Source organism: Pseudopipra pipra, chromosome 1 (genome assembly GCF_036250125.1).
Source record: "Pseudopipra pipra isolate bDixPip1 chromosome 1, bDixPip1.hap1, whole genome shotgun sequence".
NCBI classification, from domain to species: Eukaryota; Metazoa; Chordata; class Aves; order Passeriformes; family Pipridae; genus Pseudopipra; species Pseudopipra pipra.
This window is the reverse complement of record NC_087549.1, coordinates 68,040,112-68,056,449: the sequence shown is the minus strand read 5'-3', so window position 1 is coordinate 68,056,449 and position 16,338 is coordinate 68,040,112. Positions and strand designations below refer to the sequence as shown.

Below are 16,338 nucleotides of genomic sequence, written 5' to 3'. Positions count from 1 at the left end.
TAAATAATGTAATTTATCAAGTGTGAAGTGTTAATAAAGATTCTTGAATGATTTTTTTATTTCTCAGTTAAATAGCTATATCTGATTATTAGTGTTCCCATTTGATAACTAGTTATGCTGATGTACTGCCATTGGAGTTGCTGTTCTGGTTCCCTTTTTTCTTTCAGTGTAATAATCAGATACATTTTTGAGAAGGCACTTCTTGATAATAGTCCTCTGCCTTCTCTGCCTTGCTGGTTGACTGTGCAGCACACAGCTACAGAACCTAAAATGTTAAAACAGCTGAAAAAGAGCTTCCCCATTATAGAAGAATCCATCCAGATCTTTGTTGTAGTCTGTTGGCAAACTGCAAAACCCCCCTCAGCAGCAGCCAGCTGGGCTGTACCTGTTTGGTCTAAGTGATCAGTTGGAATGGCTCTTCATGAGTCTGAAGCCCCATCTCTACTTGTGAGAAGACGGAAGGTGTAAGGGACCAATGTTAAAAGGAATAGTAACAACACATGACACTGATGTGAAAGGCTTTCTCCTCTATTGAAAAGGCAAAATTCAGTCTCAAGAATTGGCTTCATGTTAGAACTGTAAACAGTTCCTATTTTATAACCATACAAGTATGTAGCTTGTTATATTTTCATCCAGAGTCTGTAGGGGTTCTTTTTCTTGCAGAATTTGTTCAAAGCCTGTGCATACCTCTGGAGGAATAAAAGAAAATGAGTTTGTTCTTCATTATTGCTGTTTGCAATAAAGCAAATTGCCTCTGAAAACGCAAGGACTGCTCTTCAAAGACACATTTCTATGCTCTATATGGATGTTTGCAAATGTGCATGTGTGTGTGGCTACCATATGTATTAAGCATGTTTGTTACCACATATGGCTGACTTCTTTACCCTGCCTGCTTTTTAGTGCACCCTCATACACTAACTCAGGCTGTCAGTGAGGCAGAAGGGGGGAGGAGAGGTGTTCCCTGTTATGACGTGTTTACAACACTGGGTTATAGGAGGATGACCACAGTGTTTCAGAGACATAAGTAGTAGTCTTAATTAACCTGTTTAACAGTTCACTTGTGGGTAAGGCAAACAGTCTAAATCCTGATCCAGCTGTATTCATAAATTTATTCCTTAGCAAATAATGGTGGATAAAATTAGCAGACATCTGGAAGAGGCACATATTTCAAAGTTATTTTGGTCGAAATGTATAAAGCACACTATGAAGAATATGATTGGTAGCTGGTCTTAATAAACAGTTAGTGAGTTCTGCCTGCCTAAAATGCAAAACAGATGTATCTTTGTTCTTTTAAAGTGACTTTGATGAATAAACTACATGTGACGTCAGGTACAAGCTATTGGATGTCTGAGTCCGGCAGAGAAATTTTTTAGAATAAAAAAAAGAAAACTTTCCATTGTAGGCTCTGGAGAGAACAAAGTGAATTCCAGTGCATTGCTCTCAGAGCAAATAGAAGCAGGTTCAGAGTCTTTAGATAGTCAATCCAAACGTTTATTATTGGTGTTATTTTCAGATAGATCGGTTTTTGTCTGCTTCATTGTCCTCTCCTTACAGCACGTCTCAGACTGGCAATTTGCATCAGTATTAAGGGGCTCTTGCTTTGGAGAGTTTTTTTCTTCTTTTGTTTTTTTTCCCTCCCGTTTTAGTTTTGGAAGAGGGAGGGCTGGGAGAAGGAGGAGGAGAAGGAGGAGGAGAGTGAAAAGCAGGACAGACAAATGCTTCCAAAAGGGGAAGGACTATGCAGACAAAATACTATATCTAAAGGTTCTTTAACTCTGCTGGTTTTTGCTTTTGTATTGTAATGAGAAATTTAATGTTTTTCAGGGCAATAGTCTTTACTTTGGTGTGCACTTTTTGGCAGATTGAGCAGGCAGGCAGTTTAATGCTGTACCCCTTGTGTCAGGAAGTCAGCTCATTCTCTGCAGGTGTTTCATCCATAAACAAGCATCAGCCACAGATTTCTTTTTCTTTACGGAAACCCTTTGGAATTTGACTTTCAGATACAAATACTTGGAGAAGTTGGCAGCAGAGGAGTATGAGAAGGAGCTGAAGAGTCGGAGTGTAAGCCGAGGCAGAAGTGAGCTGTCCTTGAACCTGAGATCTCCTTCAGCTCCATCCTCACCTGTACCCAAGTGTGTCAGCCCAGCATCCATAGAGTCCCAGGAAGAGCTGAAGACCCCTTCCACCCCTTGTGGGACCCCTCAGCCCTCAGAAGGTAAGTGGAAAGGAGAGCAGAGTTAAAAACGGTGGATTTATCACAGTTTCTCTTGTGATAATGCTGATTTTTGATGCTTGAGTGCAAGAATATAATCTATGAGGTGCCAAAGTAAAGGGTCTTACATTGTTTCATCCTGTCTTCCTAAATTTCTTTCTTTTTTTTGCATTGACTCAGATGTCATTTAATCTGAATACACTGCTAGCTGTTGCTATGATTAATACGATCATTGTCTTTTGCTATTAGAATGGAATAATTAGAAAATACAGAATACAGAGGGTCTTAATTTTAGCTTCATGTTCCTTATATATTAGAAGTTACTGAATGCTAGACAAACAGTATTCCTGCCAAGGGATTTTGCTTATGTGGATTCTCTGAAAGAAATGCAACAGATGAATGCCAAGATTATAATAACCTTCCAGGAGAGCACAGGCTGAATGGGACAAACAGAAAAGGTCTTGAATTGAAGGCAGGGGGAGTGTGTTGATTATTTTTAATACCAAGAAAAGCACTTAAAATTGTAGCACAAGTCATAAAAGACTTAAAAGAAACCAAAGACAATTAGCAAAAAGGAAAGTATAACTAGTGTTTGCACGGTTGGTTTGCTGTCATATAATTTATTGGTGTACAGAGCAATGTTTTTTGTGTGTGCACGTCATTCTGCCACTTGCATCATATACCTCTCCTTCAGTCTTCAAAAAAACACCCACCATACAGATTTATATTTGCACCACATGATGTTGCATTAACACTGGGAGCTAAAATGCATGTTGAGGGTAAATTGTCGCCATCATTCATTTTTATTTTATTTGATTTCCTGCTACACGCTATTGGTGATTAATGCATTTGTAACTTGCACTGCTTGTTTTTATTGAGTGTTATGGCTGGTAGCATGCTATAAAGCAATTTAATAAAAAGTTACAAATACTGAATGTTGCATATGTTTATCCTCACTGTACTAAGTAGGTGAAGTTTATTTTATTTAGTCTTATATATTTTCCCAATTTTACTCCCAAGTTTTCTTGTTTGGAACCTTAAGAGTCTCAGTGGAATAATTTCAACCTAAAAAACATGGATATTTTCCTCCAATTCTGATAGTCAGAAACATCCAAACACACGTTTTATTTCAGTGTAATATTGCTTTTAGAGCAAATAAGCTGGATTTTTCCACCATTAGGATTTCAGAGCTGGGTAGGGAGCAAGTATCTCTTTTGTGATGATTATTTTAACATATTTCTCCTGGAAGCATAAAAAAAAATTGCAGCATGAAATGGAGCAGCACAATCCATTTGGAGAATACATTTAGAGCAGGTGTACAGGGCAACTTCAGGCAGCCAGAATATGGCAAAGCTATCAACACGTGGGTAGATAGGACAGCTCTACTAAACTCCTGGCAATATCTGTAGGCATTGGAGGGCAGCACCTGGAAGCCTGGCAAAGGGACCATAAGGAGAGAGTATATGGGTGGGACAGGGTAAGCTTCCAGCAGCTGCAGGCAGATAGCCAGGACAGAACCAAAACAGAGGCCTGAAATCTACATACTTCAGTGGGATCTGTGCATGGAGAATGAGTGTTTCTTCAGGCCTACCAAAAGTATTGGAAAGGTCATAGGAAGTAATAAGCATGTGAGCAGGGCATTTCATCTGGAAGTGGTCAGATTACTGGATATCAGCCAATGGTTGGCAGGATTAATATAGACTTTGTGCCATGGCCTCTATTCTATTATCTGACTTCATTATGCTCCATAATGAATTAAAATCTCAATTTTACTGTCCTTAGGAAGTGTTTTGAGTCTGACTTCATAGACAGAGAAACTGAAGCATTAACTTGCTTAAGCCAGTTGTAGAAAAGCTGAAATAGAGCCATGGACAAAAGTCAGATTATTTGCACCCCAAGCAGTTGCTTTGAACATGGGTCATCATCTTCCCAAGCAAGGAAGGAAAACACTTCCTTGTCTCTGTGCATAGGATGCTCCAAAGACTCTGCAAGACCAGTGTTAAATGATGTGTGATATTCATCTGCAGAATTCAGAATCTGAAGTCTAAGGGAAAGTGTGTTCATCTACTAGCAAAACAATTACAGATTTTCAAAGTCAAATTTATTTTATTCCATTTGTGCTGAAGTATCCTGTGGCCATCCACTATCTACTGGTCTTAAGAAGGAAATAGATTCTGTCTGTGGAACTTTGTCTCACACTGTGAAATGTCTCTGTATCATTAACCAATATAAAAATCTGGATTTATTGAGCTGAAGTGTTTTCTCATATAAAACAATTGGTTCCACTAAAGTAATCAAGTCTTGTAAGACTTGTTCTTGTAAAACTTGGGGTATGGCATTTAGAGGAAATGAAGGCAGTCCCATAACTGCAAAGGGAACTTAGTATTTTTTTGCAGAGCAGCTACTTATTCTTTTGTAATTTTATTGGAGAATATTTTATGAAGTGTGCATATGCAGTAAAGGAGAAGCAACAATAACTGAGACATCTCTGAAGTCACTTCACAAAGAAACTGCAGGTGAACCCTTCTCTGAGAAGACCAGCTTTTTTAGCATTTGAGGAAGTAAGCAGGCCAACCCAAGTGCACATGGTGGCCAGCAGGAGACCTTCTGAACATACTCGTAGCTGAGCAAGGTTCAAATACTCCCCAAAGCATGACTGGTGATAGCCTTTCTGCAGATGGGGAAGCACCAGAGCATGAGAACACAGTGGGGCCAATGCAGGTCTGGTTGTAGAGCCAGAGGAACTGTGATACAGAAAGTCAGAGGAGGACTGTAGAGGTGGGAAGCAAAAAAGGATCGTTTCTGACTGCATCAAGAAAGAGCCAGTTCCCTACTCTTGATCACTCTGCACTAGTTCTTACCATCACAAAGAATGGGTGGAAAAGATTAGAGTGGGGGTGGAGAAAGACAGAAGTCCCTGCAGAATTCAGAGGAAGAGGAATCTTATGCCAGAGGAACTGAAGGGAGACAAGAACCAAGACCTTACGTGATGCCCAAGCAATTGAACCAAGGGGTCTTGGGTAGGCATAGCATCTTCAGACTTACTGTATGTGTCCTCAAGAGACACTTGAATCTCACAGCTCCAAATAGGAAGCAGAGAAAATAGATGAGGATGTCGTTGCCTAATCAATTACCCTAACAGGGGATTAGATGTGGGCCCAGAGGGATATTTATTCTCTCAGAGGGCTTATAGGACTGGAGGGTTGAGGTCTTACCAGCAGGATACAACATCTTGTGTCTGCTTTAAAGTATTAAAGGAAACAAGTATTAAAGGAAATGTCCGTGTCCTTTATGTTCATTATAAGGTCTTAGCCATGCTTTTCAGAAGGGAACAGCTTGCTATCTTTTATAACCTCTCACTCAAAAGAAGGCTGTCACCAACATCTGATCACATCATAGCAGATCAGGTTGCTAGCACTTAATGTGACCAAGTCTTGAAAGGACTTGGTTACTGTCTCTTTTAGTGATGAAGTTAAACAGCTTCTCTGGGAGATTTCATTCTTCAAAAAAGTCCTCACATTTTTTTCCAATAATACATTTTTAGAGATTAAATTCTGGAAGAAAAAAAGAAGTAGGAAAATTATTCAAAAATTGATCCTGAAAGCCATGTTCAGTTTTTCTGCTCCTGATTAATCTGTTTGCAAATAAAACTCTGCCTATTTAAAAACCTCAGCTTTGTCATTTGTTTTAATGGGTGCAGGGAGTGGAGCTAAGCCTTAAGAAAAATGTTAAAAACAGTATATGCAAGTGAAAAGAGATTACCTCTCCTACTGAATCTGACAATCCCAGTTTAGGTTTTAAGAACTATGTATGTGTAAGAATTGCAGTTTAAAAAAAAAGTATGTATATATATATATGTACCTGTTACTTATTAAGGTATCATGCTTCTTAACATCTCAGGCACACCTTCTTTGCTGTTGTTACTTTTTGATATGACCGTGCTTGCTTCCCTGAATCTTTGCATTCTCCACCAGCAGAAGTCTGCAGAGAGGGGACAGAAGCTGGTCTCTTATTTATCTCTCTTGCCACCTGTAAGGTTAGCACTTAGTGTTTTCTCTGGTGTGAAAATGGACACAGTAGACACAGGACTGAAAGTTTGAGCTCATTTCAGATAGACCACCACCAAGCATTCTCTGAGAACTGTATTTTTTAACTTCTTTAGAAGTTCTCACTGATATCACCACAATGGATTATATTGATGGAAATGCAAGTGATGGGACACGTCTAGTTTGCTGGCTTTGTTCTCCTGACAGTGTTTGCTGACAGATTTGATTTTTGCGCTGCTTTTTAAGGGAAGTGCTACCAGACTTAGGTCACTATTTATGAGTGATTTGAGTTATAGGTGGATTGTTTGATGTTATCCCTAAAGAGAGAGAGGCTGTCAAAATGAGTGTCAACATACCCTTGTTTTGTTCTAGAAGTGCTTAGATTTTGGTACTCCTTGAACTCGAAAGAGCAGCCTATGTCAGTATATTTCTCTTTACTCTTTGTTATGTATTAGGTTCTGATAAGTTACTGCATCTTTCTGGTATGTATGGAATATTCCTTCTTAGAAGAGTATCCAGAATTCTTTTGAACATTCTAATTTTATCAAGCATTTCTTACATCTCCCCTGACTTTTTCCTATTGAATCTTCGGCATAGCTTCATGATGACAAATATGCAATAAGCCTTAGCAGTCCTGGCCACATTTTAGTCAGGTTCTTTCTCCACCTGAGCTGCTGGAGTTGACCTTTATGGTTATCGCATGACAGTCTTTGTTTTTAGAGATTATTCTGATTATTATGATTATTCATGGATTAATTGGTGACATTTGTATGTATGTACAAATGCAGCATGGCAAGCTGAGAGTCTTTCATGCTACCATACCGTGTTAATTCCAGGAACTCCTGAAGGATTCCTAAGCATCCATCTCAGTTATGTTCAAATCTTGGTTTGACTTTAAAAGTGCTCTTGTACTGTGCCTACACAATGACAGCTGTGGTGAGAAACACACCGCTGGGATTTGGAGTGTTTGCCAACTTCTCGACAGCCTTCTATAATTTTGATTCTCTCCTAAGGAGTGTCCAGAGTACAGTGATAGGTACAGTACATTTAGAGAAACAAGACATGTGCAGAAGTGCTTGCATATCTAATTTTAGACTGTTAGATGATCTCTGTGTAGAAGAGATAGAAAGTTAAGCTTCTAATTGGAAGTGTTTTAAAACATCTTAGAGGGATTTGAGTGAGCATGGGCTATATATTAAATACACTATGTGTACATTTCCTTTATATAAATGTATTATATATGCATGTTGAGTTATTTTTATAACTACACTTTTAAAATCAATTGTTGAAGTGTAGAAGCTTAGCTCCAGTGAAGTCAGAGACAAAAAAATTATTTGCAGTTTTTTACCCTTAAATTATATGAAATTAAGTGAAATAGCATGGTACTGAAGATGCCTTACTGAAAGCTAGTTTAAAAACATATGTGTTATTGTAAAGATAGTCATAGGTATTGTTAGAAATCACTATTCTATGTGTGGGTTTCTCAGAAAATAGGATAGTCATGCAACATCAAGCAGGCTTAGGAAAGCATTGTGACCTTCATTGTTTCGGCTTTCGAATATTATAAGGAAAAATAGTTCACAGAGGGACAAAACAAGTATGACTTGATCATTATAATTCAGCCACCTGAAACAAGATTTAGTACACAGGGAATTTGGGAAGTATGCAGAACTAACATGCATGCCCATTTTTGCCATTCTTTGCATGGCCATTTCAGTTTTCAGAAAATTGTGAGCTGCTTGATGTGAATATGTGTGGATGCTGTTCAGTTTCTTTGAAGCATGCAGAGAATATTTGCATGTGAAAATCTGCTATTATAGCTAAAAACCCTAAAGGTGAATGAATTAATTTCACTGTCAGTGATAAAGCAGGGAAAAAGAAACCAAGTGTACTATCAACAGGGTTTGCTGTGTGCCAACTGATAAAAAGCTCATCGTGTGCCATATGCCAACCAACTGGAAACTGAATCTGTGCCATATGCCAAGCATCTGGAAACTGTGCAGTTTTGAAGTGGCTATTCTGAAGTAAATGTGCATGAAAAAACATATGGTTTTTGTCAACCAAATGTGTGACAGTGCCATTTCAAGACTGTGACATTCAACTGTGTTATTAAAACTAATATTTATATTTTTTTTGTTGAAGTGTTCTTCATCAGGTGAAAAAAGAATTCTTCCAGAACCCACAGAAAATTCAATCAAAGGCCACAGTCTACCTCCTTTTTGTTTTTCAAAAGATCTCTTCTTTTCTGGCTCTGTTTAGGCACTGAGTTGTCAATCTCATGCTCAGGTGGGATGCCCATTTTCTACTGGTTTGTTCAAATCCTTGCGTGAGTCCAACACTGCAGCTGTGGAAGTATGTATAAAAATAGTGGGCTGGCTCCAGACAGCAAGTGAGGGGGTTTACCAGGCCACTTTCACAAGCAATGCTGTCGTCACACAACATTCATCAGTCGGGTGCTACCAATGCTGTGGACTTGCTTTTTATTTTCTTTCCATAAGGCACTTGTACAACTCTCGCTTAGAGGGGTGAGCCTGAGACAACTCTGTTGTTAAGTGAATCTCTTTCTCCCATTGTTCTCTCCGCCAGTGAGTGCCAGTGAACCCGAACCAGAGACAGAGACAGAACCAGAACCAGAACCAGAGCAGGAGGCTGAGGCTGAGGCCAAGCAGGGAACGGAGACATCCAAGGAAATAGAGGCTACAGAGGTGGGACCAGAGAGTGAGGTGGAGCAAGGACCAGAGAGAGAGCCAGAAGAAAGTGCAATACTCAGTGAAAAAGAGAGGCAGAATGAGGAAGTGAATGAAAAAGACAACTGCTCTGCATCCAGTATATCCTCAGCAAGCAGCACTTTAGAGAGGGAAGAGAGAGAGGACAAGTTAACCAGTGACAATGAAACTGGTAAAGTGAAACTTTTTCAATAATGAAGGGTTTCTGGTGGAAAAAAATGTTATATTAGCAGCTCTGATCTTGTGTTAGTTACCTAATAAACCTTTGCACCTATGTAAGACTTTCTTTACCATGGCCAAGTCTTGTCTACTCTCTGCTTGGACATCCACAAACTTTATTGGGGTTTCTATGTTTGAGGGACAATAGGCCCTTGATGAAATTAAGTTTCCCTAAATTCAAGACTATTTTCTTATCCTAAGATTAATATATTAACTATTGAATCACCATTGCAGCAACTTGCATCTCCAGCTCCTATAGAATTTAGTTGGATTTTCTACACATAAATCAATGAAACAAGGGGCTGTGCTAACATGATTTGTTGTGAGAGGCCAAATACCTTTTCTTATCCTTTTAGTGGAAGAGGAAGAGCAGTGAGGGCTGGGGTGTTTGCTCCTTTCCTTGAGTTCTTCTGTCATGGTTAGGCTTCAAATGGCTAAGAGAGATACACAGGAGCTGGTGAAGATAAGTCTGGGCTGTGGCCATCTTTTGCTCGTGTGGAGGAGGCACGTGAAATATACCTTGTCTGTAAAAGACTATTTCTGTTGTGGTGAAGGATTCTGGTCAGATACACCATCAGATACCTCTAAAGGCACAGCCTGGAAAACACCTTAAGAACCAACTTTCTGCCCAGAGAGATAATGATAACCAGAGTTTGTCATGCAGCCCAGGCAGGGAGGGAATAAAAGGCAAGTTTTGAATTTTTTTATCACTCTTTCCCTTTTTTAATAGGGAGATAAAGGAATGTAATGTAATTAGGGCATTTGGTTCCCAAGTTTTCCTCAGACTCAACAATGGAGGGACTTGTCCTAAGTTCTCTAAATTCTAGATAAGAAAACAAGATGTGCTTCAAAGTGTGAAATAGTCTTGCTCTTTCCTGAAAGAAGAGGGATAACTCTGAATCACAAGGCATGCCTCACAGAGATAAACTGTCAGATTGAACTGTTCGTGTTTAAACTTGTCACTTTTATTTCTGGGAAGCATTCATGAATTTTGTCTTCAGTTTAATACCTTATTTCTTTTCAACCAGGACCAATATAAAGGTAAATAATTATACTAATTTACAATTAGTAAATTTTACTCATAAAAGATGCAGATGGGTATATCGGTAGGAAAGGCAGGGGAGATATGAGAGATGAAGAATGTTGTTACACTGCAGTGTAGTCCAAGATAGTCCAAGTGCAAGTAAGCGAGAACAGGTTGCAGGTTTTTTCTCCTCATTTTATCTGTTACCTCAATTTATCTGTTATCTGTTACCTCTTACCTCAATTTAAAGTCCTTATGGACTTTTTGTTAAAAGCTAAGAAATTTACTCTGTTATTCAAAAATAAAGATCTTGAAATTGACCTACACTACCAGTAGACCAAAGATTTATTCTGTAGTGCTATGCAGGAGGTCTCATGTGGTGAATTGTTTGCTCTCTAGTAGATGAGATTTGGAAAGCAAATGAGAGCACTTTCTCCAGCAGTTCTGACATTCTCAACAAGCAGTTTGCCATTTATGAGGTGGCTCGTTGGTTCTGCCCAGGTGCACTAAGAACGAAGGAATAAAGCTTTTGGTGCAGGCTCCTCCTTCATTAGCCATCCTGACAAATTTGGCTTCCAAGAGGCCTTGTTTCTCCAGTGGTATTTCAAAGTTTTACCTGTGGAGAGGAGGGCAGAAGAAGCCATCAAGGTAGCAAGAGTCTTCACGGCAGTGATCATTGATCAGCTAGAACAGATGGAGTTGGACTTGGGGAACCCAAATTAGAGATTGTGTCTGGGGGAATTTTGATGAGCAGTTTTGCAAAGAGATTAAATCTTGGAGGATCCCACGGGGCGATGCGGGATTTGTAGAGAGGATCTTTGGAGCAATCATGAACATCTTTGAAGGAAAGGCTGGGAGTAGGGGGAAATCCTCTGTGAGGGCACAGCTGGGTAGAATCTGTGGTATGGGGAAGGAGTTGTCTAATCATGTTGTCTAGTGAAACTACCTCAGAGGCAAACCTAAGAGACTACCTCAGGTGACAAATATTGATAAGAAAGCAATCCCGTGGATAAAGTCCAAAGAAAAATGAGCAGGTAATGGAAGCAGTCAAGCCACCTGCAGGAAAGTAGGTTGTATCCATTGTTGAAAAAAGTCTTTCTTTTGTCTGGGGTTAAACCTCTGAACTCATTTTAAAATGTTGTTTAGAGGTTGATCTGAATAGAGGTGAGAGTCATTGCTGTCCATATGCTTTGTGCTATGAGGCCCTACACTTTAACTTGGTGTTATTTTAAGGGAGTTGGGGGTAGGGGGGAGTTGGGGGGCCCTGGATGTAGATCTCACCAAGAGGACACCTTCTCAGAGCACAGGATGTAGATGTTGTGGTAAGAAAGCCAGTCCGTTGACAAAAGAAGCTGTAAAAGATGTTTAAAACACTAAAGTATTGAAAAAGGTGGGAGCATACGTGGAGAAATAAAGATAAAATGGAAGTTTAAGAAAAAGGGTAACTGACAGATATAAAGGAAAATCTTTAACCACAAGGACCCAAAAGGAAGGCAGGCTAGCAATCAAACTAAAATGATAAAAATTAAAGAAACAGTGTTTATGAAAAATGTATTAATAAAATGTGTAAAGACTATGGGGAACAGAAGGAATTCCATACTAGAAATACAGTAAGTGTGAAGAATTATTTTTGTTCATGTTTAATCACTTCAACCGATGCTCATTGGAAAATGAAGCACCATAATTTTTAGACACATTATCCACATTGGTTAGCAGTATTATATTCAGGGAAATGTAGTCACAGAGACGCTTACATCATATATTTTTACAGTTTGACCACTATAATTTGTTATTTATGGTGCTGTCTCAAACATGGTATTTTGTGTATTATTGGTGAGAAAAGCCGTAGTCAGAAAGATGAAGCTTTATTACAGTGACATGTTAAATGATTGTGATGTGGGAAGGCCATTAGTCTTTCAACACCATTCTATAAAGGGGAGGGTAACAGTGGCTGATTCGAAAATATTATATGAAGGTTCTCATAAAGAACTTTGAAAATCTTGCTCATGCTTATATTCACTGAGTTACCCTGACAGCTGTACCCTGGGTATGCAGCCTACTTTGCAATTCCAATATTCTGTTGTAAAGATGGGCCAGGTATCCAGGAACCTCAGCCAGGGGGTCTAAGGACATGCCAGGTCTAAAAGTTGTCCTCCATTAGCCAGCAGGGTGGGAGGAGAAGTAAGCAGCTGCATGTCAACCTTAATATCAGGCAGGGAAGATCTCATTCATCTGGAAATTTTCCTGGGGTGATTCTAGTTTATGGCCAGGTGAAGAATACGATGATAACCTATTTTGTGTCATTGTCATGATATTTAAGCCCCATTCTAGAATACTAAATGTTATGAGGATTTATGCAATGTGTAAAATGAGCTGGGGTATTAAGTACAAAGTGAAACCTGACAGATTTCAGGGGAAACCTGAACATTCAAATCCTGAGAGTTATAGAGTCCCTTGCGAGCTACACATTATTCTCTACTCCCATTCCTTTTTTGAGAAATGCTTCCAACCCCTCAAGATCAAGCCATATATCAGCACAGTCACTTATTTCAAAATTTTCACAGTAACTTCTTGCCCAGTTTCAGACTAATTGTACATCTGTCCTCCAAGTTATTTTTTTTGGTGGGTTGAAGTGTGTTCTTGGTGCCCTGACTTCTTTCCCTTGACTCTTCCCATCTCTGTGTGTGTGATTGCAGGTCCATGGTCACAGACCATTCAGGATGCTGGTGTGAATGAGCAGTGCAGCAACATCCTCAACAACAAGCGGTTTATGTTGGACATGCTGTATGCGCATAACAAAAAGCCCAAGGATGAAGAGGAGAAGGAGCTGGAGGCGAAGGAGGAAAAGAAGGAGGCGGAGGAAAGTGAGGAGTCACTTACTAGCCTAGCCAGTAGGATCTCTATTCTTCAGGCCACCAAGCAGGCCAAAGATGAAAGTGTCAAAAAGATGGAGATTGGAAATCTGGAAAACCAAGGCAGTGTGAAAGCCTTTGCAGAAAAATTCAGCAGTGGTGAGCTGGCTAAGGGGACAGCCGGGCCTGAAGATGAAATCAGTGAACAGGTCCCCGAGAAAACACCAGCACAGCCAAAGAAGGAATCTGATTACATCTGGGATCAGCTCATGGCTAATCCTAGAGAACTTAAAATCAAAGACATGGATTTTACAGACTTGGGGGAGGAGGATGATGTAGATGTGTTGGACATGGATATGGGTCCTGGGGACTCCCTTGTTCCCCCTCCTCCACCTCCACCTTCTTTTCTGGGTTTGCCTCCGCCACCGCCTCCCCCCTTGTTTGGATGTCCGCCTCCACCTCCACCCTCTGCTAATTTATTGGCTCCTCCTCCACTCTTCAGCACTCCTCAGGGTTTAGGGTCACCCCAGGTTTCTAGGGGTCAGCCAGCATTTATAAAGAAGAAGAAAACCATCCGTCTGTTTTGGAATGAGGTACGGCCATTTGAGTGGCAGTGTAAAAACAACAAACGCTGCAGAGAATTCCTGTGGTCGAAACTGGAACCCATTAAGGTGGACACTTCCAAACTGGAGCATCTCTTTGAGTCTAAATCCAAGGAACTGCCTGTCACAAAGGTACAGCTTGTATTCAGTTTGCTATTATTCTGCTATTGTATTGGTATTCATTCTGACTTAGGTCTAGATGATTTATGTTGTTTATATAAAAACAGTGGAAATTACTGAATGTGTTTCTAGGTTGGCCTATGACGGAAGATATTCCATGGCCTGATGTTAGGAGATGAGCCTAGGGTGGTGTACGTGCCAAGCTGCCCTCCTGTTTCAGATCTACCGGTTGTGGGATATCATTTCAGGAGGCAAATACCAAGAAATTTTACGTTACCTTGTCCGTAGCTGAGTGCCAAACTAGGTATTGGACTCTGAAATATTTTCTGTTACATTCATATGAAGGTCACAGCATGGTGACTCATAACTGTGTATTTGGCAGTTCTTTACTTGGTAATATTTTCCTAATCATTATGTGGAAAGGTTAGAGTATCAAACTGGATCTTCTGCGTATAGTCTACACGTGTGCTTTGTTCTGATGGATTGAATTATCAGCTGGACCAAGTTACAGCTAAACTCTGCCGGGGTGTTGGGGTTTTGTTTTATACTAGTGAACAGGCCTATTTTAAATCCTTAATTTATGCAATGTGGCAATTTTAGGATAGAAGCTGGCACAGGAAATGCCTCTGTAGCTAGGATTCCCTCTTCCTCAGTATCGTTATAAAATAAATTCACAAAGGCTGGTGACATGGCTGTTTAACATTAGAATCAACAACAAAAGGAAGCTTTTTATAGTTACATTTGGTAGGAATTTGAAGTAGCATTAAAAAAGTTATTAGCTTCAACATTTGTTTTTCATGGCTACATAAAGTCTTTTTCTTCTAAGCAGAATAATCGGTATCAGGGAAACAATGTTTTTTTCTGGTTTAAATGCTAGTAAGAAATGTCTATCTCTCTTAAAATAAATAAATTGCTTGTGTGTTTTCTCTGTGTGCCTATATGTTTTATAGTGACATAAAAACCAGTCAGCACCTTGAATATTTTACTTCTCTTTAGCTAGAGAAAGTTGTTATATCTGTTATGTATCATAGATGTTACTGTTTACTCTTAATCTGGAGAGTCTGGATATCTCACAGTAGAAGTTCTCAGGTCACTCATCTGTATTGTTAACTCAAAATTTTCTAATACTCATTCTTGATCTTCTTGACCAAGTGGAAACATTGTAATTTCAACAATCAAGCCCCTAAGTACCAATCAAACAACAGGTACAGAAAAGATGGCTCATGTAGATCCTGCCATCACCGTTCTTAGCTGAACTTTTTTGTGACACAGATGCATGTAGATCTGAAATGTATGATGTAGCAGCCTTAAAAACACATTCAGCTGATTGTTCATTTAGCCAATGTTGAGATTAATTTCTCTCTCTAATTCCCTTTCTGCTGAGGAAGGAATGCTGGTGACGTCTTGGCATGCTGCTCCTCATCTCTCTCCCCGTAAATACAAATCTGCCACAGATGGTTCATAGATGGAAGGAATGAGAGCATTTTCTTAGATCCATAAAACATTTAATTCCTTGAATTGAATGTGGAATGATGACATATTTGCCATTTCCAAAATTTAGCTTTGTGCTAAATGCCAGTATTGTAATGGATCGCTCTGGCTGATTCTTAATCTTTTATTCTCACACAAAATTTTGATAAAATGTCAAATTGTTGGAATTATGACTTGTTTACTTTTCCAGTCACTCATTGTGTGCGTTCCCAAACTGCCCTTGGCCATTTTCCCTCCCTCACACTTGCTTCTCAAACCTGCCTGATGCTTTGGCACAGCTTTTGGCTCCTGGCTGGAAGATGAGTGAGCAGGTTTCTTTGAAATTAGTGCAAGTCTGAGGAATGATTTAGATGACTGCTTTCCTCCTGGAGACTAATAACTGCTCTCTGCATGAGACATTGTACTTTTGGCACTCTTTCCACCCTGTCCCATAACACAGACATAGAACTCTCATTGTCTCTGTAGAGAAGACAATGGGGACCGAGGAGTCCTGTAGTAGAAATCTACACACACTTCTGAAACTCCTGCCTGGTTTTGGTGAACACCATAAAATCTTACAGAGTAGGAGTTGGTCCTCAGATCAAGTGAGAGTAGGAATAATTAAGCAGACCTCTGAATCTGTAAAAGACTTGAGGTTTGGTACGAAGATTACACTCAAATTAGGATAGCTCTCGGTTTTTCCAGACTGCTTGGTTTATTTCCAGGGATTACATTCCCCGTTGTGTCTAGTTTCTCCTGTCCAATGGCTGCAATCCAAAACAGGTTTATTCTATAATATCGTAAAGTCTGACTCACAGCTCAGTTGGTTCAGCTGAAAAAAAGAATGTAGAGCAACAAATCAAAAGTCAGATCTCCAGATTTCATAGCAAGAGATGGAAGTAGGTGCATGGAAAAGGAACAGTCCAGAAGGATGAGAAGAAAGGCAAAGTCAGGGTGTGTAAGGGGGGGGCTTAGATCTTTCTTGAGCATATGCTCTTTCATACAGCTGTAACCAATTTTACTCCAGTTTCTAATCCTTCACTGTGATTTCCACAACACACAGCTAT

At 39.7% G+C, this 16,338-nt stretch overlaps 1 protein-coding gene across 10 annotated transcripts in view; it reads left to right on the top strand.

Annotated features, from left to right (window-relative positions):
* The window catches only part of FHOD3 (formin homology 2 domain containing 3), a 386,896-nt gene that overhangs the window by 307,882 nt on the left and 62,676 nt on the right, over window positions 1–16,338 (top strand). For 9 of the 10 annotated variants that reach the window (XM_064660232.1, XM_064660222.1, XM_064660212.1 and 6 more), the window contains 3 exons: window positions 2,001–2,215; window positions 8,845–9,156; window positions 12,924–13,813. In XM_064660232.1, coding sequence (XP_064516302.1) covers window positions 2,001–2,215; window positions 8,845–9,156; window positions 12,924–13,813 — 1,417 coding nt within the window. The remainder of the gene's footprint in view (window positions 1–2,000; window positions 2,216–8,844; window positions 9,157–12,923; window positions 13,814–16,338) is intronic. The other variant, XM_064660194.1, reaches the window with a different exon arrangement.